Genomic DNA, 24,494 nt, shown 5'->3' with positions numbered 1-24,494 from the left:
TCTAGGAAGTAGGAAGGGACACCTTTTTGCCTGATACAACAGTGATCCCAACTTTCAACCTCGCCAAACTACCCCATTCTTCAGTGCACACCTTGCTGCATGATTTATTGGCTCGTAAAATGCCCATCATTATGATGGGAGGAATATGCAGAGGCATTGTGTGTGTGTGTGTGTGTGTGTGTGTGTGTACATCTCCATGCATGCACAAATACTATATTCCCCTCCAGAAGCTGGGTCAAAGGTGGAGGGCACTGCTATCATCCTTGCAAAGATTAACCCCCTTTGCTCCCCCACTACTGTCGTAGAGCTGAGAATGAACAGCAGCCATTCATGTGTGCTCAACACTTGTGAAATATGTGGCCAGTGAACATGATTGCTGATCTGTATTCAAGCATTTTTTTTCACATTTCTGCACTCCAAGCATGTATTGCAATATGTGCCATTGATACACAACGCTTCTGGGAGGCCTGGTCTCCATCAGTGTTCTCTCTAATTTTTTTTCATCTGAGTGTAGAGTGAGTTTTGTTCTGAGTGACAGTTTCAAGGCAGTGTGTGGGCATCATGTGCATTCAGAGTGGGGCCTTCCTGATTCAACCTGTGCGGGAGCTACAATTAACTGAGCTTACATCAAAAACCATTGAGGGACCCCTGGTCTCCATGTTGACTGCGCCCTGCTGCACTTGGCAGCAATGAATACTCCCACCCTTAAGTAGCCATTCTGCTCAAATCCTGGCTCCCTCCCCACATACATTCCACCGCCCTCTCAGTGCCCCCAGTCCAGCCCTGGCATCCAAACACTGCAGAAGACCAGCATGCTGAAGGTGATCTGCTTGGCTTCATTAAATTGTTTTAATGTTGTTTTTAGAATATTGTTTAAAATTTTTTAAATTGTTGTGTTTAAAATTTCTTGTTTTTGTTGTAAACCACCCAGAGATGTAAGTTTTGGGCGGTATGAAAATATGTTGAATACAAATTAAATAAATAAATAAATAAATAAATAAATAATTTAAATCCATCAGTAACATTCTAGCATGGAAGGCCACAGTGAAGCTGATGATGGCCAGAAAACCCATGTAACAGACCCTTTATTGCACTGCACCATGATCTGGATGAATGTGGAATGCATGTCAAACACACGTGCTTCATTTGATGGCCACACACTGCGTTAGTCTGGTTGTCAGCCATTCTTTTTTCACCTAACCTTAAGTATAAGCCTGTCTACAGTTATCTCCCTTCTTTGAGAGAACTGTTAGTCTGTGGCCCACACTGTAGGCTGGCTGACATCCAGTGCTGCATTCTGGACACATGGTACTGCCGGGCTGATGTGTCCTTCAAAGCAGTGCCAGAGCTGTGCAATATGGCTCATTGTTCAAGCAGCTCTTCCACAGTTCCCCCCATTGTCCCGATATCACCCACGCTTAGTCACCGATACCACCCATATTGACTGTATTCTCTAATCTACGCCTTCCTTCACTACTAATATGGGAATATAATGAGGAGAGACATGGTGCCGAAGAACAAGAAAAGGCAGAAAGAGTCCAGTGTCTCAATATTGTTTCCTTACTAGTTGCTCTCTGGTGTTCAGATCAGGTCTAAGAATAATAATGTAGCATTTGGGGAGGAAGATACAACTCAACAGTCCACCACTAGAGGCCATGATGGAGAAGAGCTCCACAGCCACCATGTATTTCCCCTTGGTGCTCAAGTAGCTTGGGACAAAAGTAATCCAAACAGTGCAGAAGACCAGCATGCTGAAGGTGATCAGCTTGGCTTCATTAAAGCTATCTGGTAACTTTCTAGCATGGAAGGCCACAGTGAAGCTGATGATGGCCAGAAAACCCATGTAGCCCAGGACGATGTAGAACATGGTGTTTGAGCCTTCATTGCATTGCACAATGATCTCACTGATTTGAGAGTGCATGTCAAACTCTGGGAAAGGGGGAGTGTTTGCCAGCCACACAGCACAGATGCCAATTTGAATAAGTGAACAGAGAATGATGACCGATACTGCCAGCCTCTTCCCTATCCATCTCCTCATCCTGTTTCCCGGCTTGGTGGCCAGGAAGGCCAGAACAACAGTGATGGTTTTGGCCAACACAGAAGAAAGAGCAACAGTAAACGTGATGCCAAACACGGTTTGTCTGAGGAGACAGGTCACCTTCCTAGGCTGACCAATGAATAGGAAGGAGCAGAGAAAGCAAAGCAGCAGAGAGGAGAGAAGGGTACAAGTAATGCTCCAGTTATTGGCTTTCACAATGGGTGTTTTGCAGAGCAGAACAAAGATCCCAATCACAGCAAAGGTGATCAGGGAAAACAAAAGAGCAAAAGAAATCAAAACCGCTCCCAACGGTTCTCCATAGGATAAATAGGTCATCGTTTTGGCGATGCATTGATCCTGTTTCTCATTTGGACATTGATCTTCTGGGCACATCTCACACTGGTCTGCATCTGAAATACATCAACAAAGTCTTTGTTTTGCCAAGGAACGGATCTGTTGACTGGTTTGTTATATTACAAAGCAGGTTGTTAACGTTTCCTCCCTCTCATGTGATATGTTGATAGATTTTATGCTGCTCTTACTTTTGCTGTTCTTATAGATTTTAATTTAATGATTTATTTCATTTTATCTGTTTTCTACACTAGGGGTGTGCATTTTGGATTTTCTGTGTTTCAATTTGGACCCAAATCAAAACATCTCTGTTTCATTTCGTATCCAAATCAGACCCATCCAAATCACCCCAGATTCGCTTCGGATATGAATTATTCAAAATCTGAATCTGAATCATTTAGGATCCAAAAACTGGTCTTGGAGCCAAAAGAGCAGGGTGGTGTGGTAGTGCCTAATGGGTGGAGGCTACCACCCAAAAAGGAATTGGGCAAAGGGTGATTTTTAAGTGATTTTTGAAGTTTACGCATCTTTAAGGTTTTTCTCATAGAGAATAATGGAGGTTTCAGGAGCCCCATAACTGCACTTGGGGGGCACTGGTGTGGCCCAGAGCAAGTGGCAGTGTAGTGCACAGAGGGTACCAAACACCCCCATTGGTTGCTAACCTATGGGGTACTGGGTTTTGTTGTTTCTGAGTTGTTCCGAGTGTAGATTGTCTGGTAGCAAATGTGAGTGGATTCATGGTTTGTCATTAAAAATCTCAAACAGCAAGGTTTTGCCCCCCTGCCACCTCCACAAGTCGAAAGAGTGATGACGACAATGACAACAATGATGGCACACAATTTTTTGGCGCATTTCTTTGACATTGCCTTCGTTGACTATGGGGCAGCTATCCTGGTAGTGGTGGGGAATAGAAGAAGAAACATTGGCAGGTCAGCAGGCTGTTCCAGAGGAAGGGTAGTCAGAAAATTAATAGCTGTCTCCCCTTCTGGCTGTCCCTCCAGCTCTTTGACCTCGGGGAGCATTGTCAACAAGCCACATAGCCTTACCTTGCTCCTCTGCAATGCCAGGTCAGTCCAAAACAAGCCAGAGCTCATACGAGATTTGATTATGGATAAAGGATCCCACTTAGTATGTATTACTGAGACTTGGTTGTGGGAGGGTAATGCTCCAGTCTGGTTCCAGCTTCACCCTCCAGGATATTCTGTAGAGGAGCAGGTGAGGGGACGTGGGTGGGGAGGTGGAGTGACTGTGATCTATAAGGATAACATCTCCCTTACCAATGTCCCTGTTAGGGTATCAGACCATATTGAATGTGTGTACATAAGTTTGGGGACCAGGGATAGATTGGGACTTCTTTTGTTGTACCGATCACCCTGCTGCCCAGCGGAATCCCTTACTGAGCTCACGGACTTGGTCGCGGAAACCGCGTTGGAGTCTCCCAGACTCTCGGTGCTAGGGGACTTTAATGTCTATTTTGGGACCAATCTGTCCAGGGCAGCTCATGAATTCATTGCGGCCATGACAACTATGGGCCTGTCCCAAGTGGTCTCTGGACCGACGCATATTGCAGGTCACATGCTTGATTTGGTCTTTTACTCTGATCACGGGGGTATTCCATGGATGTGGACACATGTGATTTCCCCATTGTCATAGACAGACCACCATCTGGTTAAGGTTGGACTTCCAAGCAGTTCCCACCTCTGCAGGGGCAAGGGGCCTATTAGAATGGTCCACCTGAAGAAATTATTGGATCCAGTAGGATTCCAAGAAGCCTTGGATGAATTCAATGTTGCTTTGCTGGTGCTCCTGTTGACACCCTGGTTGAGAATTGGAACAACTTGCTCACCAGGGCAGTAGACACGATTGCTCCCAAGCGTCCTCTCTGATCCGCTTCAAAATTGGCCCCTTGGTATACGGAAGATCTATGGGGGCTGAAGTGGCAAGGTTGGCAACTGGAGTGCAAGTGGAGAAGGACTTGGCTCGAATCTGACAGATTGAGACATAGAGCACATCTAAAGATTTATGCTCCAGAAATACGTGCGGCAAAGAGGCGGTTCTTTTCTACCCATATTGCCCTGCGAGTTCACGTCCAGTGGAGTTGTTCAGGGTTGTGAGGGGACTGGTATTCCCCTCCCTTGAACCAGAATTTGCAATCATCAATTACCCCTGCGATGTGTTTAAATAGTTTTCCCCAGATAAAATCTCTCAGATTCAGGCCGACATAGATGGAGACTGCACAATTAATTTGATGTCTGCACTGGAGGTGCCCAACAACAGGTGATTTTACTGGATCGTTTTCAGTTTGTAGCTCCTGAGGAGGTGGACAAGCTGCTTGGAGCATTGAGGCCTACCACTTGTTCTCTTGACCCTTGTCCTACTTGGTTTGTTCTATCTAGCAAGGGGGCTGTTGTAGACAGCCTGGTGTAAATCATAAATGCTTCTCTGAGGGAGGGCAGGATGCCTCCTTGTTTTAAGAAGGCAATCATTAGACTTCTTCTAAAGAAACCTGCATTAGATCCCTCAGAGCTGAGCAATTATAGGCCTGTTTTCAGCCTCCCATGGCTGTGAAAGGTAATTGAGAAGGTGGTGGCCTCAACTCTAGTCGGTCTTGGAGGAAACTGATTATATAGACCCAAGGGTTGGCTATGTGGTGGAGACTGCCTTGGTCAGCCTGATGGATGATGTCCAATTGGGAATTGACAGAGGAAGTGTGATCTGTTGGTCCTTATGGATCTCTCGGAGGCTTTCAATACTATCAACCGTAGTATTCTTCTGGAATGTCTGAGGGGGTTGAGGGTGGGAGGCACTCTTTTACAGAGGTTCTGCTCCTACCTCTCGGACAGATTCCAGATGGTGTCAATTGGAGACTGTTGCTCTTCGAACTCTGAGCGTAAGTATGGTTCCCCTCAAGGCTCCATACTTAACGTTTTTAGCATCTACATGAAACTGCTGGGAGAGATCATCAGGGGATTTGGAGTTCGGTGTTACCAGTATACTTTTGACATGGAGATCTACTTCTTCATGTTAACTTCTTCAGGAGCTGGCATATCCTCCCTAAATGCCTGCCTGGAAGCAGTAATGGGCTGGATGAGGGAGAATAAACTGAAGCTGAATCCAAATAAGACAGAGGTACTTATTGTGCTGGGACAGAACAATAAGGGTGGCCAGGGGTGCTTTCTATCAGCTCCGGCTGATACGCCAGCTGCTCCCGTTTCTCGAGATCAATGACCTCAAAACAGTGGTACATCTGTTGGTAACCTCCACACTGGACTTCTGTTATGCGGTCTATGTGTAGAATGGAAAATTCCTCTATTGTTTTTTCTATTGTTTTCTACTGCTGAAGCTGGTGATGAGTCACTTATCTACCAAGGGCAGACAGGGTGGGGGAAGTGGGTATGAACGGACTAACTTCATTAACATAGGCGCCAGATGATAGGATCACTTTAAACTGTAAACTGTCCTGCTTCTTAGAATGTGAAAGAATCTTCTCTTAATTTGCTTATCTCTTTTCTGTAAAACCGGAACTCAGAGCAAAGTCCAGCCCAGAGGCAAACACATGTGTTAATGAAGTAAACTAATTGGTTCTAGGGCCAAATGTTAACGCCCAGATGTGTAACAATGCCAAGGTTTAAAACCCCAAAAATCGGGGGACTCGGGGCTTCTTTTCTGGAGGGCCGTGAGGCACCAGGAAGGGGTCACAGCGCTGTAATCAATAAACGGTGATATTGCTTCCTTCAACCATCCTTGTCCGTCTGGTTTATGGTAACTGGGTTCCCCCAGGTAACATAAACTGGTGCCGTGACTCGGCTGGTCGGCTGGTGAATTACCTGCCCATCGGTGGCTGCTTGGGGGATCCTTTCTCACGCCGTGGGAGAGCAACCCTTCAGGCGCCACTCCTCCCTTTTGAAAGGAGGAAGGTTTTGACCCCCGACGACGTGAGACCTAAACTCCCAAGCCCACCGAAGACGGGCGCGGAACGAGGCACACCAACGCAGGAGTCCGGACAGGTGGAGTATTAAGGGTCTCGAGACAAAGGGGAGCCAGGGAATCGCCCACCCTGTGCCAAGAGCCGCTGTAGGCAGAGGGCACTGCCTAGAAGCAGGACGGGCTCTGGGAGGAAAGGGGAGGTTGTGTGAATGTGTGCAGTTTGAAAGATATTTGGTGAGTGCAGAGGGGGACCCTAAAGAGGGGAACCCACCGTGAAAGTGGTCCTTGCAGTGGCAAGGCGGGACTCCTGAGTAAGTCCTCTTTCTCGGCGACGAGAAGGGGACCCAAATCGGAGGTGCGGGCTGTGAAGTTGTCTGTCTATAAATCCCTCTGTGGCTCACTGCGGGACCCCCTACCCGCAGTCCGTTTCCCTCTCCTATTTGTCTGTTTGTCTTGAGTGAAAGAGAGCACAATTCTGTAATTATGGGTGGGGGTGGGTCAAAGGTATGCACCCCACTGAACTGTATGGTCCAGAACTTTAAGAAAGGTTTCACTAGAGATTATGGCGACCCACCCTGCAAGCCTGAAATCCTGGTCAGACATTGCACACTGAACTGGCCAGCCCAAAGTCCAACTTGGCCAGCAGATGGAAGTTTTGAGATAGATGAGATTCGCAAGGTTCACATAACAGTGACTGAAAGCCACCCTGACCAGTATGCATACATAGACCAGTGGATGTTGAACGTTATAGAGGGGCCAAAATGGCTACAGGACTGCAGGAAGAAACAGGGGGCAAAGACGGTGCTAGCGCTCCACACCAAAGGCAAGGGCAAGCTACGGAAGTTGGAGAGAGAAGAGGCCTCGGCACCACCACCAAGCGTGTTACCCCCGCCTCCACCCCAGCTTCTGGAGCCTGAGGAAGAGCCAGAATCGTCCCTACCGCCTCCACCCTACAACCCGCTATACCCCAAAGTTCCCCACCCGAGCGATCCTCCATACCATCTCAGGCAAACGGAGGAGCGCATACGGCATGCGAAAGAAAAAGAAGAAGAAGAGGCTAAAAGGAAGAAGGAACAGGAACGTTTAGAGTGGGAAAAGAAGAAGGAGGCTGAGTTCAGAGAACGAGAGGCAGCCGAACAGGAAGAACTCAAGCAGCTACAGGCTAGGGTGGAAGAATTGGAAAAGGAAAGAAAGGAGAAGGGGGGCAAGGAACAGCTAAACCCAGATGAAGGAGAGGGAGTGACCATGGCCCCCCTGCGTGTAACCACCTTCCACGGGGACAAAGGAGAAGCTATGTACCAATACCAGTATGTGCCTTTTTCGTCTGCGGACCTGCTGAATTGGAAGCGCACCACCAAGTCCCTAACTGAAGACCCAAGGGAGATGCTGGAACTTTTTGAGACGATCATGCGCACCCACCGTCCCACCTGGGGAGACATACAGACACTGATGCACACTCTACTGTCTTCGGATGAGCGAAGTCGTGTCCAAGAAGGAATGAAAAAGGCATTAGACGAACAAGCAAAGAAACTCAAATCAGACATAACCCCAAAAGATTTATATGAGCTTTATTTAGTAACCAAAGACCCTGATTGGCATCCAGGCGTGGGGAAGGGAGATGAGTTTCTGGCCAAGTATCGAGACCTAGTACTAGAAGGCATGAGGGCGGCTGGACGAAGAAATATCAATCTCGCTAAAGTATCAGAGGTCCTGCAGGGACCCCAAGAGGCACCCGGAGCATACATGGAGCGGCTGAAGGCAGCCTACCGGCAGTGGACGAGCATTGATCCAGATAATGAAGGAAACCGAAGACAGATCAACATGACTTTCATAGCCCAAGCCCAGAAAGACATCCGTCGAAAGCTGCAGAAAAGAGAAGAGGCGGTGGACATGCCCGAAGAGATGTTACTGGGACTGGCTAGAAATGTGTATGCAAACCGGGATACGGAGGAAGAAAAACAGCAAAAGGCTGCTGTTGTGATGGCGGCTGCCATCAGAGGGGAGTTGCCAGGAAGACGGGGGCGAGGTGGCAGTACTAGAGGATGTGGTCGAGGGGGCAGAGGAGCCCACCAGGAACGTTTGGGTCGCGATCAGTGTGCAATCTGCAAGAGGCATGGGCACTGGAAGAATGAATGCCCAGAAAGACCTGAGGAGGGAAATGCAGACAGAGGGCACAGAGTTTCGCGAGTAATGGCTGGACGCGCGGAGGAAGAGGAGTGACGGGGCCAGGGTTCATTGCACCAGTTACCACTCACCCCGGAACCCATGGTGACTTTGACTGTACAGGGGAAGAAGGTGCCATTTATGATTGATAGTGGAGCTACTATTTCAGCCATTCAACACCCTATAGGAGAGAGGACTGCTATCAAGTTACCAATACAGGGAGCCACAGGCCGCAGTAACTCCAGGCCCATCTTTGATGTGGACAATTGCAGTCTTAAGGGGAATACCTTTAGACATCAGTTCGTGTGGCTCCCCGATTGTCCAATGAACTTATTGGGAAGAGACATTCTGTGCAAATTACAAGCCACTTTAACTTTTTCAAAAGATGGAAGCTTTACCCTCGAGACGCCACAAGGGGGGGATGTATGCACAATAGAAATGCCCAAAGAAAAGGCTTGGAAGTGGAAAGCCTGGTGGGATGGGAAATCGGAAGCCACCAGAGTCTTGATAGCGCAAGACATAGCAGAAAGCTTGCCAGTACCTAAAGAGGTTTGGGCAGAAAACGGAGGATTTGGCATGGCCATCAACCAACCCCCTGTGTGCATTCGAATGAAGCCAGGAGCCATACCCGCCAATATACCACAGTATCCAATCTCAGAAGAGAAAAGGAGGGGAATCCAGCCAATTATCACGGCATACCTTGAAGAGGGGATACTACAAGAGTGCCAATCTGGATGGAATACCCCACTCTTCCCAGTGGAAAAGAAGGAACCAGGCTGTTACAGACCAGTGCAAGACCTGCGGGCAGTAAATGCAAGAGCTGAACCCATGGTAGCCCTTGTGGCTGACCCATACACCATAATGAGTAGAGTACCAGGTGCTGCTAAATGGTACACAGTACTGGACATTAAGGATGCTTTTTTCACAATCAGATTAGCACCTGCCTCGATCCCTATCTTCGCTTTCACCTGGCACACCCCCCTGGACTTCCCAGGACCCCAGAACAAGCAGATCCGGCTAAGTTGGGCCAGATTGCCACAGGGGTTCATACACAGCCCGAGTTATTTTTCAGAAGCCTTATCTAGAGATCTGGAGGGTCTAGTTGTACCCCCAGGGGGGGCAGTCTTGCAGTATGTGGATGACCTTTTACTCGCAACAAATACGGAAAAAGATTGCAAAGAACTCACTATAGAGGTGCTTAAAAGACTTGCAAACTGTGGCTATAAAGTATCCAAGAGCAAAGCTCAACTTATACAGACTACTGTAAACTATCTGGGATTTCGGCTGGAGGAAGGCCAGAGATACCTATCAGGAGAAAGAGTAGAAGCAATTTGTGCCATTCCAGAACCCAAATCCAAACGTGGTCTGCGAGCATTCCTTGGAATGACTGGCTATTGTCGCGTCTGGATACCAGGCTACACCCAGATAGCCCAGCCCTTGTACGAGGTGACTCGAGGAGAAGGCGAGATGCTGTGGGGAGAGGATCAGAAGAAAGCGTTCCAGGAACTGAAAGACATGCTAACGAGGGGCCCAGCTTTAGGACTCCCAAACCTCACGCTACCCTTTACGCTATACGTGCTTGAGCGGGGGGGGGTTAGCAAAGGGAGTCCTGACACAGCAAGTCGGACCCAGTATGCGACCCTGCGCATATCTTTCAAAAAGATTGGATGCAGTAGCAAGAGGATTCCCTCCCTGCTTGAGAGTTGTAGCTGCAGCAGCCGTACTGTTACAAGATGCAAAGAAACTCACTTTCGGAGCAAAGACTACAATAGTCACTGAACACTCCATTAGATCTTTGTTAAAAGAAGGGACTATCAAGTGGATGACAGGCTCTAGACTCATGAAATATCAACTGATGCTGTTAGAAGACCCAGAGGTCGAATTACAAGTGACCACCAGTTTAAACCCTGCCTCATTTCTACCCGATGAAAATGCAGAAGAGGGAGAGACGCATGATTGCCCAACGCTGTTGGAACAGACCTGGGCAGTCCGATCTGACCTACGCACGGTCCCACTGAAGAATGCAGACCTGCAGTGGTTCACAGATGGGTCCTCCTTCGTAGAAAATGGGGTGAGAAGAGCAGGATATGCCGTGGTGAGCCTAGTGGACACTATCGAAGCTCAGCCGTTACCCACGGGTACCTCAGCCCAGCTAGCAGAATTAATTGCAGTTACCAGAGCCTGTGAGATGGCAGAAGGGCAAACTCTGAACCTCTATTCGGACTCAAAATATGTACACAATATGGCACATGCGTATGCTGCGCTGCATCATGAAAGGGGCATGCTAGATTCTAAAGGGAACCCAGTGAAATACCAGCTAGAGATCCAGCGGTTCATGGACGCCATGCAGCAACCCCGCAGTCTGGCTTTTATGCACTGCCGTGGACACCAGAGAGGAGGAGGGGAAGTGGAAAGCGGCAACCGTAGAGCTGATGCAGCAGCTAAGCTAGCCGCACGCTCAGCCGAAATGATTATGGTGTCCCTTATTCCAGACCTAGCTACCCTGGAAGAGGAATGGGAGTATGGAACAGAAGACAAAAAGCTGGCAGAAGCCCTGGGAGCCGTGAAACAGCATGGGAAATGGATCATCAGAGGGGGGAAGACACTAGTCCCCAAGGAATATGTGACAAGACTTGTGGAGGGCTTACATGAAGGCACGCACATGGGGGCAGAGACTATGTACGAACTCATTCGGAAAAAGTATTATGCACCAAATTTGTCTGCTCATACCCGACAAGTAGCCAGGAAGTGTGTAGAATGTGCTAAAGTCAACCCCAATACCCGGCCTCAAGGACAAGCAGGGCAAGTAGCAATGGGGGCCGGCCCGATGGACATTATTCAGGTGGACTTTACAGAAATGGTCCGGCAAGGACCCTATAAATATCTCCTGGTCATTGTATGCACGCTAACTGGCTGGGTGGAAGCCAAACCATGCAAGGCAGAAAGCGCGCAGGCTATGGTTAAATACCTGCTTAACGAACACCTGCCCAACCACGGGCTGCCAATACAAATTAACTCAGACAATGGGGGGGCATTCGTGAGCAAAGCAGTACAAGACGTTTCTAGGGCATTGGGAATACAATGGAAACTCCATTCCTCGTGGAACCCACGAAGTTCCGCGAAAGTGGAACGTATGAACAGGACACTCAAAGATCATCTAGTCAAGCTAATTGAGCTCACACAAATGAACTGGGTGGCCCTGTTACCATACGTACTGTTTAAAATTAGAAACACCCCAAGGGGAAAGGAGAAATTAACTCCATTCGAGGCTATGTATGGGAGGGCGTCGCCCATCCTACGTACCAGAGTTGAGGACCACCCCCCATCCACGGCCCAATGGGCTAAGGTCCTGCACGATGTACAACACTCCCTACAAGAAACCATTCCCATTCCTATTGTGGATCCAGTACACCCCTATGAGGTGGGAGAATGGGTGTGGGTGAAGAAATGGAAGGTAGAGCCTTTGAAACCCAGATGGGGAGGTCCATACCAGATTCTGTTAATCACACCAACTGCTTTAAAATGTGCAGGAATTAAGGCATGGGTCCATCATACCAGGGTTAAGCGGGCAGAGGCGCCTATCTCGTGGGTTGCGCAGAAGACTGGAGAGACTAAGCTGAAGATACGTCGCCTACCCTGAGTCTACCCCCTGCTACACCCTACCGGAACGGGTGCACGTCTTCGCACGGGTCCAGGGTGCATCTTTGGACGTCCCTACGAGTGTGCCCATACCTGGAAGCGGCACACTCTTTGTACGGACCACCGGCGGGGGTGGGAGAGAGAGAGTTATTTCCTGGTTTCAAGCTTGTAACTGAAAATGTGGTCTCGAACACTGTTGTTTTTATGGGTAATAGGAGTGAATAGCACCTACAAGGTTTCCCACCCGAAAGTCCCCGGGCTCCAAACTGTAATCGGAGCCACATCCCTTAAAGACTGTTGGGTTTGTACTCATGGTGATATACATTCTGAAGAGAAGGTAGCTCTGGTGGCGGGCCCCATCCCCCTAAATTGGTGGGTTCAGAAACCCAGAGTAAATTGGTGCTCCCCCTGGATCAGCACCACCGATTTGGCTTGGCGACCAACCACGGGAGGGGGGAACCGCCAGACCTACCGCTACCAAAGGGAATGGAAGCGAAATTGGTATTCAAAAGGGGTCCCGGAATATGAAGTTGAAACGTTAATTGGCCAGAATCCAATTTGCATTGAGAACAAAGGGGGACCGGGACCCAATTTGGGGGAGATCTCCTACACTCACTGTGCCCACACATGGTCGTTTGACAAATCCCTTGGCGAATTCACGCCACGGGCTGATGATCATGGACCAGACCAGGAAGAGTGCGATGGGGATGATCCTTCTGTGGGCAAATATCCTGGATTGTATGGGGGAGAGATGACCCTCACCTCTGTGACTCTATTCAATTTCACTGAAGGCCACTGGCGGGAGGAGTCGAAATTCCTATGGAAAAACACCCTGTATGTACATGATCGGCTAGGTATCCTGATCAACAAAACACAAACCAAGCATGACACGTGTGATAGTAAACTTAACACGTGGGAATCCCCTTTCTGGAATCTCTGGCTGAGCATAACCTGTGCACACCACAAAGACCCAAATGTAACACTTTCCTGGTTTGGGGGAAGGGCCAGCAAGTCCGGACCTTTCAGCCTTGACAGAGAATGTGGAACGGCCCTGGGCATAGGAGAACGGAGAGTAGGGCCAATGAAGTGGGAAACGGGGGACGTCCTGACCCTGTCCTTGCTCGAACACGGAATGTACTGGCTCTGTGGTAAAAACGCATACAAAGCACTGCCACAAGGTTGGAATGGCAGATGTGCCCCTGCTTATCTAGCACCCAAAGTAGAGGTCCGCAAAAGCCTAAATGCCTCTGACGTTTTGAACATGGGCAGTTTCCTGCACCGCATGAGGCGCGGCGCAGAGAACCCCCTTGTGGTCCGCAACACCGGATTCCACCAGGCTTGGCGGGCTATGCTACCGGGACTTGGGGTGATTGAGCTTGAAATAGCGGTCAAAAACATCTCAAAGGAGATGGAAAAATCTTTCAATAGCACTCTGAAAATGTTAATGGAAGTCCAGCAAGAGGTTGATTCATTATCAAAAGTGGTTGTGCAAAACCGTAAAGCGCTCGACATTCTTGCTGCTCAGCAAGGAGGTGCCTGTGCTTTGATCGGGGAGAAATGCTGTTACTATGTAAATAATCAGGGAAAAATTGACCAGGAGGCAGCCAAATTGAAGGAATCGATACAGGTCTTTCACAACATCGGCCAACCCCCATCTGGATGGGGAATATGGGAATGGCTCACGAGCTGGCTGCCAGACCTAGCCTGGCTAAAGTCATTATTTGTTGTTTTTGTTATCATTGTTATAATTTTGCTAATGCTACCTTGTATAATACCTTGTTTAACTAGAATAATAGAATCTGCCGTTTCTGCCATAGTTAGAAAAGAAACCGCACCACTTATAAAAACAATGTATTCTAGTCTACCCTTAAAGGAAGAGCCATGAAATGGGCTCTTGAGGGGGGAGATGTAGAATGGAAAATTCCTCTATTGTTTTTTCTATTGTTTTCTACTGCTGAAGCTGGTGATGAGTCACTTATCTACCAAGGGCAGACAGGGTGGGGGAAGTGGGTATGAACGGACTAACTTCATTAACATAGGCGCCAGATGATAGGATCACTTTAAACTGTAAACTGTCCTGCTTCTTAGAATGTGAAAGAATCTTCTCTTAATTTGCTTATCTCTTTTCTGTAAAACCGGAACTCAGAGCAAAGTCCAGCCCAGAGGCAAACACATGTGTTAATGAAGTAAACTAATTGGTTCTAGGGCCAAATGTTAACGCCCAGATGTGTAACAATGCCAAGGTTTAAAACCCCAAAAATCGGGGGACTCGGGGCTTCTTTTCTGGAGGGCCGTGAGGCACCAGGAAGGGGTCACAGCGCTGTAATCAATAAACGGTGATATTGCTTCCTTCAACCATCCTTGTCCGTCTGGTTTATGGTAACTGGGTTCCCCCAGGTAACATATGTGGGGCTGCCTTTGTACGGAGTCCAGAAACTTCAGTTGGTTCAGAATGCGGCAGCCGGGTTGGTCTCTGGGTCATCCTGGAGAGACCACGTTACTCCTTTAGTGATGGAGCTACACTGGCTGCCAATAGGTTTCTGGACAAAATACAAAGTTCTAATTATAACTTATAGGGATGTGCAAAAAATTTCGGGCACAGAACGATCTGTGCCCGAAACGAACAATTTCGGGTGATTCGGGGCCGAACCGAATCACCCCCGATGTCCCCCGAATTTTTTCTGAGGTGTGAATTCTCATTCTATCATAGCAAATGAGATTTTTTTCAATTAAACAACTCTCATGACCCCACTTTCACTTTTTCACACTTTCCTTTACTATGAATAATATGAGGAAGTAATCACTTTAGCACACTTCACCTTATGAAGACAAACCTCATACAAATAAATTCACCATAATTCACCCCTCTGCCCAATCACTCTTAAATTGGGGATGGGTGGTAGCCTCCAGCCATCAGGCACTATCTACCAGCCCACCCCACTCCTTTGGGGCAGATCCACTTTCTGCCCCCAATCTGCCCCAAAGACACCCAAACTTCAAAAATTCTCAAAAAATCAGCCCTCTGCCCAATCCCCCTGAAATTGGTGTGGTAGCCTCCACCCATTAGGCACTACCACCCCACCCCACTCTTTTGGGGCAGATCCACTTTCTGCCCCCAAACTGCCCCAAAGTCACCAAAACTTCAAAAATTCTCAAAAAATCACCCCTTTGTCCAAACCCCCTGAAATTGGGGTGGTAGCCTGCACCCATTAGGCACTACCACCCCACCCCACTATTCTGCCCCAGCCCCCACTTTCTGCCCCAATATGCCCCAATCTGCCCCAAAGACATGAAATTTTCAGAAATTTACCAAAAATCAGCCCTTTGCCCAATCCCCCTGAAATTGGGGTGGTAGCCTGCACTCATTAGCCGCTACCACCCCACCCCACTCCTTTTGCCCAAATCCCATGCTATGCCCCCGAACTGCCCCAAAGTCACTAAAACTTTAAAAATTCACAAAAAATCAGGACTTTGCCCAATCCCCCTGAAATTGGGGTGGTAGACTCTACCCATTGGGCACTACCACCCCATCCCAAAATTTTGCCCCTGGGCCCCTTTTTACCCCCCCGAATCGATTCAGATTCGGATTCGGATTAAATCCGAATCCGAACCGAATCAAGGGTGATTCGGGTGACCCAGATTCGGGCACAAAACAGAACGGGGGTGATTCGGCTCGGGTCCGAGCCGAATCACCCGAAAATCCGAATTGCACACCCCTAATAACTTATAAAGCCCTAAACGGCTTAGGCCCTGTGTATCTAAGATAGCGTCTTCTTCACTACGAGCCTCACCGGCCATTGAGGTCATCTGAGGAGGTCCATCTCCAGTTACCGCCAACTTATTTGGTGGCTACACAGAGGCGGACCTTCTCAGCTGCTGCCCCAAGAGTGTGGAATGTGATCCCTCCTGAGATACGATTCTCCCCATCTCTGGTAATATTTTTAAAAAGCACCTCAAAACCCATGTTTTCACCAAGCTTTCCCAGCTTTTAAATTTTTTTAGGTTTTAATCTCTGGTTTATTTTTCAATTGTTAAATTGTTTTAAGTTTTTTGTATATGTTTTTAACTTGTTTTATATTATTGTGAACTGCACAGAGATGACAGTTAGAGGTAGTGTAAAAGTTTAAATAAATAAATAAATAAATAAATAAATAAATTTCTGCACCGGATCAGAGCCTGTGGCACCAGCACATCATAATGCAAGCAATCTTTGAATAAAAACTCTGATGATGCTACAGCTCACAATATGACCCAACCCACTTTTTCATTGCAAACAAGAGGTCCACACAGAGAGAGAGAACCTTCTGCCATAAAGCAAAGTCTCAGATAATAAACATTAAAGAGGCAAGAAGAACGGCAACTCATAATCATCATCACATCACATCAGGGCATCAGCATTATATATATCATATTAATATTATCACATTAACATTCATCATTTTCATTTCAGCATCAACTCAAAATATTCAATGAAAGGAAAGAGGAGGCAACATTGTCAATAATAATAGTTGCTAGTAGGAGGAGATGGATGGATAAAAAGAGCAGAGATACAATGTCCCAACAGTAGAGACACAATGTGGTATAGCCAGCCGGACAAGAAGATACAAAATAATGGCTGAGAGAATCGGTTTAATATACTGCTGCTGCTCTATAAAATAGGAGCATGGACTGGTTTATTTAAAACACACACACACACACACACAGAGACTCGTAGGCAGCGCCTAGGCCCAGAGTGGTGCGTGTGTGTACAGTATGTGTGTGTTAAAATAAACTCACCACTAAGTCTTCTCTTCTCCAAAATGTTGGGCTGCTACTTATGTTGGTCTGGTGGTCTCTCTCTCCTGCTCCTTCTTCAGTCTTCAGATGGGGCATCCACAAAAGGCTCAAAAATCTGGAAGATCTGGGGCTGGTGGTGGTGGCTGCTTGTGCAGACAGCAGCATTCTTCTCTCAGTACAGGGCAGAACAACTATGTGATGGCCAAAAAAGGTAAAATTATCAAATTCACTTTTTCACAGATACAAAAGGGAAAAAAGCAGGAGAGAATCCAGCCAAGGTCCCAGGATGGCTCAGGTAGCAGGCTGTTTGTGTCAGCAAGGCAGAAGGAATAAAAGATGGAATCATCTTCTTTTTCTCAATTAAAAAATTGCTGGAGAAAAAAAGGCAGCAATGGCAGCAATGCTGAAGAATGGTTGGAGGCCATGGTGGATGTGTGATGGCAAGGCTGAGCAATCAGGCAAAAGAACTCTCTCCCCACACGAGGCAGCAGAAAGGAAGAAATGGCTGCTGGCCCTTTAATACCCCCCTGAAAACACCTCCACCCCCACACTTGCCCCCTCCTTCATCTCCCCTTGGTCAATGGAAGGTAAATTTGGATCCTGCAGAGCCAAATATGGGCATTCCGTTGCAGATCGGAACTTTGCTTTGAAGTCAATGGAAGACTGAAAGGTGGGAAATTCAAGCACATTTCAGAACTCAAAATGGAGGAGGAAGGAGAAGCACTATCTCGGTCACAAAATGGAGGGCCAAAACTTACAAAAATTTTGAGCCGACCCAGGGGCGATTTGTTTCGGCTCTAAAACAGTTTGGGATGGTGATTGGGTGTTTCATTTTGGTGCCGAAACACCCAAAAAGTTTTGCACATCCCTATTCTACACTGCCTTGAAGTGTTTAACAGGAGGCAATATGAAAATGAAAAACAAACAAGCAATAAATATAATCTCTTTGACCATTTTTAGGAGCAAAACACTTGCTGTTCCTCATTTGCAGGAACTGTGCCATTTGTAGGCATCTTTTCTGCTTGTTTTATTTTGTTTATATTGGCTGAAATGTTGAGTTGCTAAAAGCCAGTACTACCTATGAAGGGTAATACAGCACCAGCACCCATGAGAGGGAGATCAATTTTTGATGATCTCTCCTTGCCTCTGAAGTGTTCTGCGCCAGTCTAAACAATCTCCCTGATAGCTACATGATCCTCAGGGACATATTTTCAACTGGCAAATAATGCTTCTGGGGGGAGGTAGCAATCATCCAAATTCACTGTCCCCAAGTTAGTAGGAGTGTTCCCTTCGCTGACCCCTTCAGCAGCATCAGTGCATCTCACCTAGCACCAGCTTTTTCTAATGGGAACATCGGCCATTGCAGCTTATTGTTTTAACTTTCAAAGAATCCAGGATGTTCTTCTGCAAAGGCCAGCACCTGAAAAGTTAAACTAAAGGATTGCTCATCATAAATACCATAGTTTCTATCCTGCACAGACTTTTTCTAGATTTTGGAATGGTTACAGATTCTGCCTTCACATGAAAAGTCTACATATGCTGAGAATTTAGTTGTAAGAAAACAAAATGTTTCCTTTCCCTGCAAGGGTGATAATACCTGAAGATTAATTCCTAAATGATGCTGCAGAAGGCAGATTACTGCTCCTGGAGAAGGAGTAAGGAAAGTTTTCCAAGTGAAAAGATTTGCCAGACTAAATAAAACCCTCAGATCTTGGCACTAGTACTTGAGTTCAACAGACGTATGTTGAGGAATTCAGTCATATATATATATGTACTAGTGGTTTTGTAGCCCGTTGGTTAACGGGCGCTAGTGGAGCTCTGCGCTCCATACGTTCGCCGCCATTCCCTCTCCCGCCACCCCCCAGCGCCCGGGGCTCCGGCCGGGCCCGCCACTCACCGCCGCCCGCGGCTCCGGCTGGGCCCGCCACCTACCGCCGCCGGCGGCTCCGGCTGGGCCCGCCACCCACCGCGGCTCTGGCCTGGCCCACCGCTGCCCGGGCCCACCGCCGCATTGTTTTGTCTGCCGCCTCGTCCGGCGGCCATCCTGGGCGGCCAGAAGCGGCCGCCCCGAAGAAGCCGGGTAAGCGGCGGCACGGCCAGGCCTTGGCCATGGCTCTGCCCCCTCCTCGGCCGCGCCGCCTCGGCCAGTGTCCCCCGCCGCTGCTTACCCGGCTTCTTCGGGGCAGCCGCTTCTGGCCGCCCAAGATGGCCGCCGGGTGCTGGCGGTCCTGCCTCCCTGGCCCCTTCTGGCCATGCGCTTCGCGCATGCCCAGAAGAGGCCAGGGAGGCACGGACACACGCTTGGTGTCCGTCCACGGACGGACACCAAGCCTTTTATTAGATAGGATATTTGCACTTTATGTTTATTAGTTTTCTACTTATCAATGTGACTTCCGGTTCATCTTTCAACACAGTTATACTATAACATCCATGTTTGCTCTCATGTGAATATTTTCTTCGTATTTATATATCTAGTTATTACGTCCTAATCCTTGTTTTCATCACCATAGTAATCTATTAGTTTCATTACTATAACAAATTCTCCAACTGTTAACTTTACATTTCAACCCCCGTTAATAAATCCAAATTCACATTGTTTTTTATATGCCGCAAAAGGGTTTCCAATCTTCTACAAACTTTTCTATATGACTATCTCTTACTAATACAGTAAGTTTTGCCATTTCTGCATATTCATATGCCTTCCTCAACCATTCTTCTCTTGCTGGAATTTCCAAAGATTTCCATTTCTGCCAAGAACCATTCTAGCTGTAGTCGTAAGATATAGGAATAAATTTCTATTCCCCCCCCCCCGCCCCAAGATTTCTTCATTGATTATACACAACAGAAAGGATTCAGGTCTCTTGAAAAATACACATTTAAAAATCTTTTAAAGCTAATCATAAATCATATGCCAAAACCTCTTTACCTCTCTGCAGGACCACTACATGTGATAAAAGGACACCTCACTCTCTTTACATCTCCAGCACTTATTAGATACATTTTTATACATTAAAGCTAGTTTCTTAGGTGTTAAATACCACCTGTACATCATTTTAAATAAATTTTCTTTTAAATGATAATATGCTATAAATTTAAGATCTTTCTTCCATAGCTTCTCCCAGGCCTCTAAGTTAATATTCTGACCTACATCTTGTGCCCATTTTACCATTGTTGATTTTACCACTTCATCTCTCATTTCTTCACATAATAACAAATTGTACATTTTGGTAATTAGTTTCACATCACTTTCACATAATTCTATTTCAAATTTAGAAATTCAGTCATATATTTGATGTAGAAAAGGAGAATTTTAAACATTTGGATTTGGTTACACAATATACATATTTTTACCAGTCTGTGTTGAAATCCTCCCCACAGGACACTGAGCACAATCATAGCAACAAACTTGTCTTCCCTGCTGGGCAATCCTGCTGGATCCAGGATGGCAGCTCTCAACACATCGGGAACGGGGCTGCATCTAACAGGAGCAAGAAGGAAGAATGTTCCGATTCCCCCCACCCCTTCTATTATTCTCAAAACCAAATAACCCACATATGAAGAGTATGGAATAGGGGTCTACTCCCTGAACGAGGAAAAAGCCAAAGTGCGTCTGACTGCAGGCAGACAAAAAGAGGTCAGAGGCATCAAACATGGTCAAGGCAAATCTGGGGTTAGGCTGATTATTTCCTCTGTCTGGGGGGGGGGAGTCACCTAGACCCTACTGCTGGAGTCTGAGACTCCTGGAGCATTGCCCAGAGGAGAGAAGCAGAGCATTCCCCATCAGGGCACTCCATTCCTTTCAGCCCATTTCTCCCTCCCAACACTCTTCACTCCTGATATTGGAGCTGGGTTGTGAGAAAACCCCTTAAAGTCAGGGAAACTAGCAAGGTGAGGCGGGACAGGTCTCCATACCTCTTTAAACTTGTGATTCCATACAGTAGCACTTCCATTCATGGTGAACCTTTTTCCTTCACGAGCCAGGGGATCCATCCTTCCAGTTTGGACTTTCTGGAAGGTGTCATTGGGGAATGTGACCAAGTTGATGATATCGTATCCAGATGGCAGGCTCCCTTCCTCATCAAAAAAGATTTCTTCCCCAGCACTATTATTGAAATGGATATTGCTCAGAAAAGCATGAAGCTAATTGGGAGGAGAAAAAGTTCACACCCTGGGTCAAATTGTGGAAGATTGCATTAAGATTATCACTTTAACCACAAATCCCTTGATCACCAACTGGAAGATGTCACTGAGAAGAAATACTATATAGCTATCAGGAATATACCTTTAAGCATGTTTATATTGGTAGGAAGCCACGGGAAGCAACAGCAATTCCTGTTGACGAATAGTTCAGGATCTTATGGCAAAGAATACTCACATATAAATCGATATACAAAGCAAGTTTGGGATAATTATAACAAAGGGAAAGACTTTTGGAAAAACTGACATCCATTTACCTTATTCTTGAATGGGAATCAGCCATATTAAAACATCAAACAATACTGAATTTTGAATAAACAATTACAAGATTCTTGATATAAGGTTTGCTTCCTGAAATTTATTTCTGTTGAAAAGCATAAAAATTGTGTCACCCCTTAAAAGGGCAATTTGATTTGATTTCCAATTGAATTTCCCAAATTCAGATTCAAATCCCCATTTAGCCATGAAGTTCATGGGTGATTCTGGGTGTTTCTTCTCTCTCAGCCTAAGCTACCTCACACTGCTTCACCAATGCTTTGTTAGTCAGGATGTCAGGTACTGCATGCAACAATCAGACATTATATCACATCGCTGCTAGTATGAGTTATGAACTAATACAATGAGAAGTGACATGCAAACAAAGAGGAGGAAAAACATACAGGCCGTAACAGAAGACTCTTTCCCATGAGTTTCTCCATCTCCTTCTGTTTAGTTTTCGAAGAATAAATAGTATGGAGAGCATGTGCTACAGCATAAACAGCATTGTAAATGTTATAGCTCTGCCCAGACATGCCCATTTCAAGCACAGATTCAGGGAGGCTCCCCAGTTTCTCCTCCCCAGTGCAGTTGTCTTGATTTGGCACATATAAGCCAGGCATTGGGAGGGAACAGAGAAATGCAAACATCCAGAACTGATGGATGAAATTTATTGTAGACTGGTATGGATTTATGCTCTCCAGGAACTCCTGAAATCCTGGAACCAGTTTTCTGTGAACTGTGAATGACAAAGAACCATTGAAGGTTTTCCCTGTGAATTTATTCCATGAAGAAACACTTGTGCAATCCCACTGAGCAGTTATGAGCCACACTCTCTCCAATGGAAGCTTAAGATGAAATTCGTCGTATTCTAAGATCATTCGTAAACCCTCCATAGAATGATTATCCCCATAGACAAGTATCACATTCATCTTTTCTTCCATCCAGACAGCAAAAGCTATCTTCTTCAGCATTTTTTCAGTGGGTGTATTTAATGTGTAGCTCTTTATTTTTGGAATGGATTGTGCCAAAGCAATACAAATATTGCTCTGGAGTAGCCTTGGTCTCATATTTTGAACAAATGTTTCTCCACTTTCATCATCTGATGTGAGCAGACCGATCCAGTTCCACTTGAAATACTTCAGCAGGAAAATAATTCCAACATATTGAAGGTCTTCACTTGGAACCATCCGGAAGAAAAAAGGGAACCGAGTTTTATCACTCAGCGCAGGGTCGAAAGATCCATAACTCAGCTAAAAGGGGGGAATTTTTTAAAAAAGTATTAAACGGACATCCCTTTGTTCTTGATCAAAATATTACTTCTTCAATTCACTAAATTTCAGCTTCCATCAAATATTTAAGATAAGACAATACTTCTATTTTGAGTAGGAACTACTGGTACCATTGAGTCTTATACTGGGGTTGGATTCTAAACAGGATGAAGAAAAATTACAGACTGCTCCTACTTGAAATGACCTCAGTAGTGAAAGCTGGGGCAGGGTTGAAACACAGTTTGGAAGATAATATTTAAAGAAAATGACAATAATAGTGTATTGAAAACATTACTCAGTGGCCTGGGTAATCATTACTTAATTTTTAGAAAACACTATAAGGATTTGGAAAGGGATGAACACCTTTCCATTCAAGAACATAAGAACAGCCCTGCTGTTTCACACAGTGGCCTACCAGATGCCTCTGAGAAGCCAACCAGCAAGAGGTGAGGGCATGCCTTTTTTTTGGTCTTTGATTTGCCACATCCCGTGGCAGAGAATTCCATAGATTAATCCTGCGCTCTGTGAAGAAAGACTTCCTGTTGTTGGTCCTATTTTACCTGGCCTTCAGACTCCAAAAGGTTACTGAGGCAAGACTTGCCCTTGCTGAAGCCATGCTGGTTCTCCTTCAGCAAAGAACACAACACCATGTGCTATAGGGCTCCATCAGTGACAACCAAACCAAACAAAGAACTCCAAAAATTATTATAATGCCCAACGCAACTCAATAAACACACTATAATGTGAACATTTAATACTTTCAAAGTAACAAAATTTCTATTAAAGTTCGAGTGAACCAGAATAAGTCAAATAGAAGCCCCTATGAATATCTCCTTCCCAAATATAGTATCAAATGAAATTCTTTGAGTGACTCTTCAAAAAAGAAATTCCTCATTAAATCCCAAGTCAAATTCCCAAAATATAAAATGCAGTTCTCAGGTATAATAAATCTTATCCAAATGGAGTATAAAATGAAATATAATATCTTCAGGGAAATGCTAATGTAAAATATCAATGTCACGTCTGCTCTACTAGTTTTAAATCCAGTTGTTCAAATAAAATGTGTATCTTTTCCAAGTGGCTCTTGTCATTCCACTAGGAAAAGATTCTCATTTGATTTGAAGAATTGGATTTTAAGTGGAGCACGTTCCTTTTTACAGGCTTTGCTTGCCTGCAAATGTATCCCACGGTTTAACAAATCTAAGCCGCTCCCGGCACATTGAAACTACTCAGATCCTCCTGTTTTGCTGGCCCTGCTCATGGAACAGGTAGTACTTCAGAGAATGGTACCCTGGGGGTCCTGGACTTCAATATGCTGCCTAGCAACCTAATTTTGGCTTCCGGGACCTCCTGGCTGTATTTCACAACATTGTTGGTGCCAATGTATACCACAACAGCTGACTCCTCCACAGCACCGCCTAACAGCATATCAAGATGCTGGGTGACATTCACAACTGTCACACCAGGCAGGCAAGTCTCCATGCGGTCTACACGCGAGTCCCAAATCCCTCACTCTATGTCCCTAATTATCAAGTTGCCCACTACTAGGAGGCCCCCAATTCCTGGAGGAGTATCCTATGTGTGAGGGGATTTGGACGCATTACCCAAGGAAGGAGTCCCTTCTAAGGGAGGATTCCTCTCTTCTTCAAACTGATGTCCTCCTTCCCTAATACCTTCATTATCTATGAGAGTAGAGGAGCTGGCAGCATGGGAATAGGATGCCTCTATCACATTCCTGAGGGTCTCATCCACAAACCTCTCTGGCTCCCTGAGCTTCTCCAGGTCCGCCATCTTGGCTTCAAGAGAATGCACTTGTTACCTGAGAGCTGGGAGCTCTTTGGACCGAGCGCACACCCACAACTTCTGCACCACAGTCA

The 24,494-nt window shown here is 46.3% G+C and overlaps 1 protein-coding gene across 1 annotated transcript; it reads right to left on the bottom strand.

Moving 5' to 3' along the window:
* Positions 1 to 1,567: 1,567 nt before the first annotated feature.
* On the bottom strand, positions 1,568 to 24,408 carry LOC128330925 (vomeronasal type-2 receptor 26-like; the record flags this gene model as incomplete). The annotated part of the gene is made up of 5 exons (XM_053264292.1): positions 24,222 to 24,408; positions 21,606 to 21,649; positions 20,807 to 21,034; positions 20,246 to 20,372; positions 1,568 to 2,448 (listed from the first exon to the last, which is right to left on the bottom strand). Coding segments are annotated over exons 1-5 (1,467 nt in total), but the record flags the coding sequence as incomplete, so codon positions are not given.
* Between the last annotated feature and the right edge of the window lie 86 nt (positions 24,409 to 24,494).

This window comes from Hemicordylus capensis, chromosome 6, assembly GCF_027244095.1.
Source record: "Hemicordylus capensis ecotype Gifberg chromosome 6, rHemCap1.1.pri, whole genome shotgun sequence".
Classification (NCBI taxonomy): Eukaryota; Metazoa; Chordata; class Lepidosauria; order Squamata; family Cordylidae; genus Hemicordylus; species Hemicordylus capensis.
The sequence above is the reverse complement of the archived record's forward strand: the minus strand, read 5'-3'. Positions and strand labels throughout refer to the sequence as shown.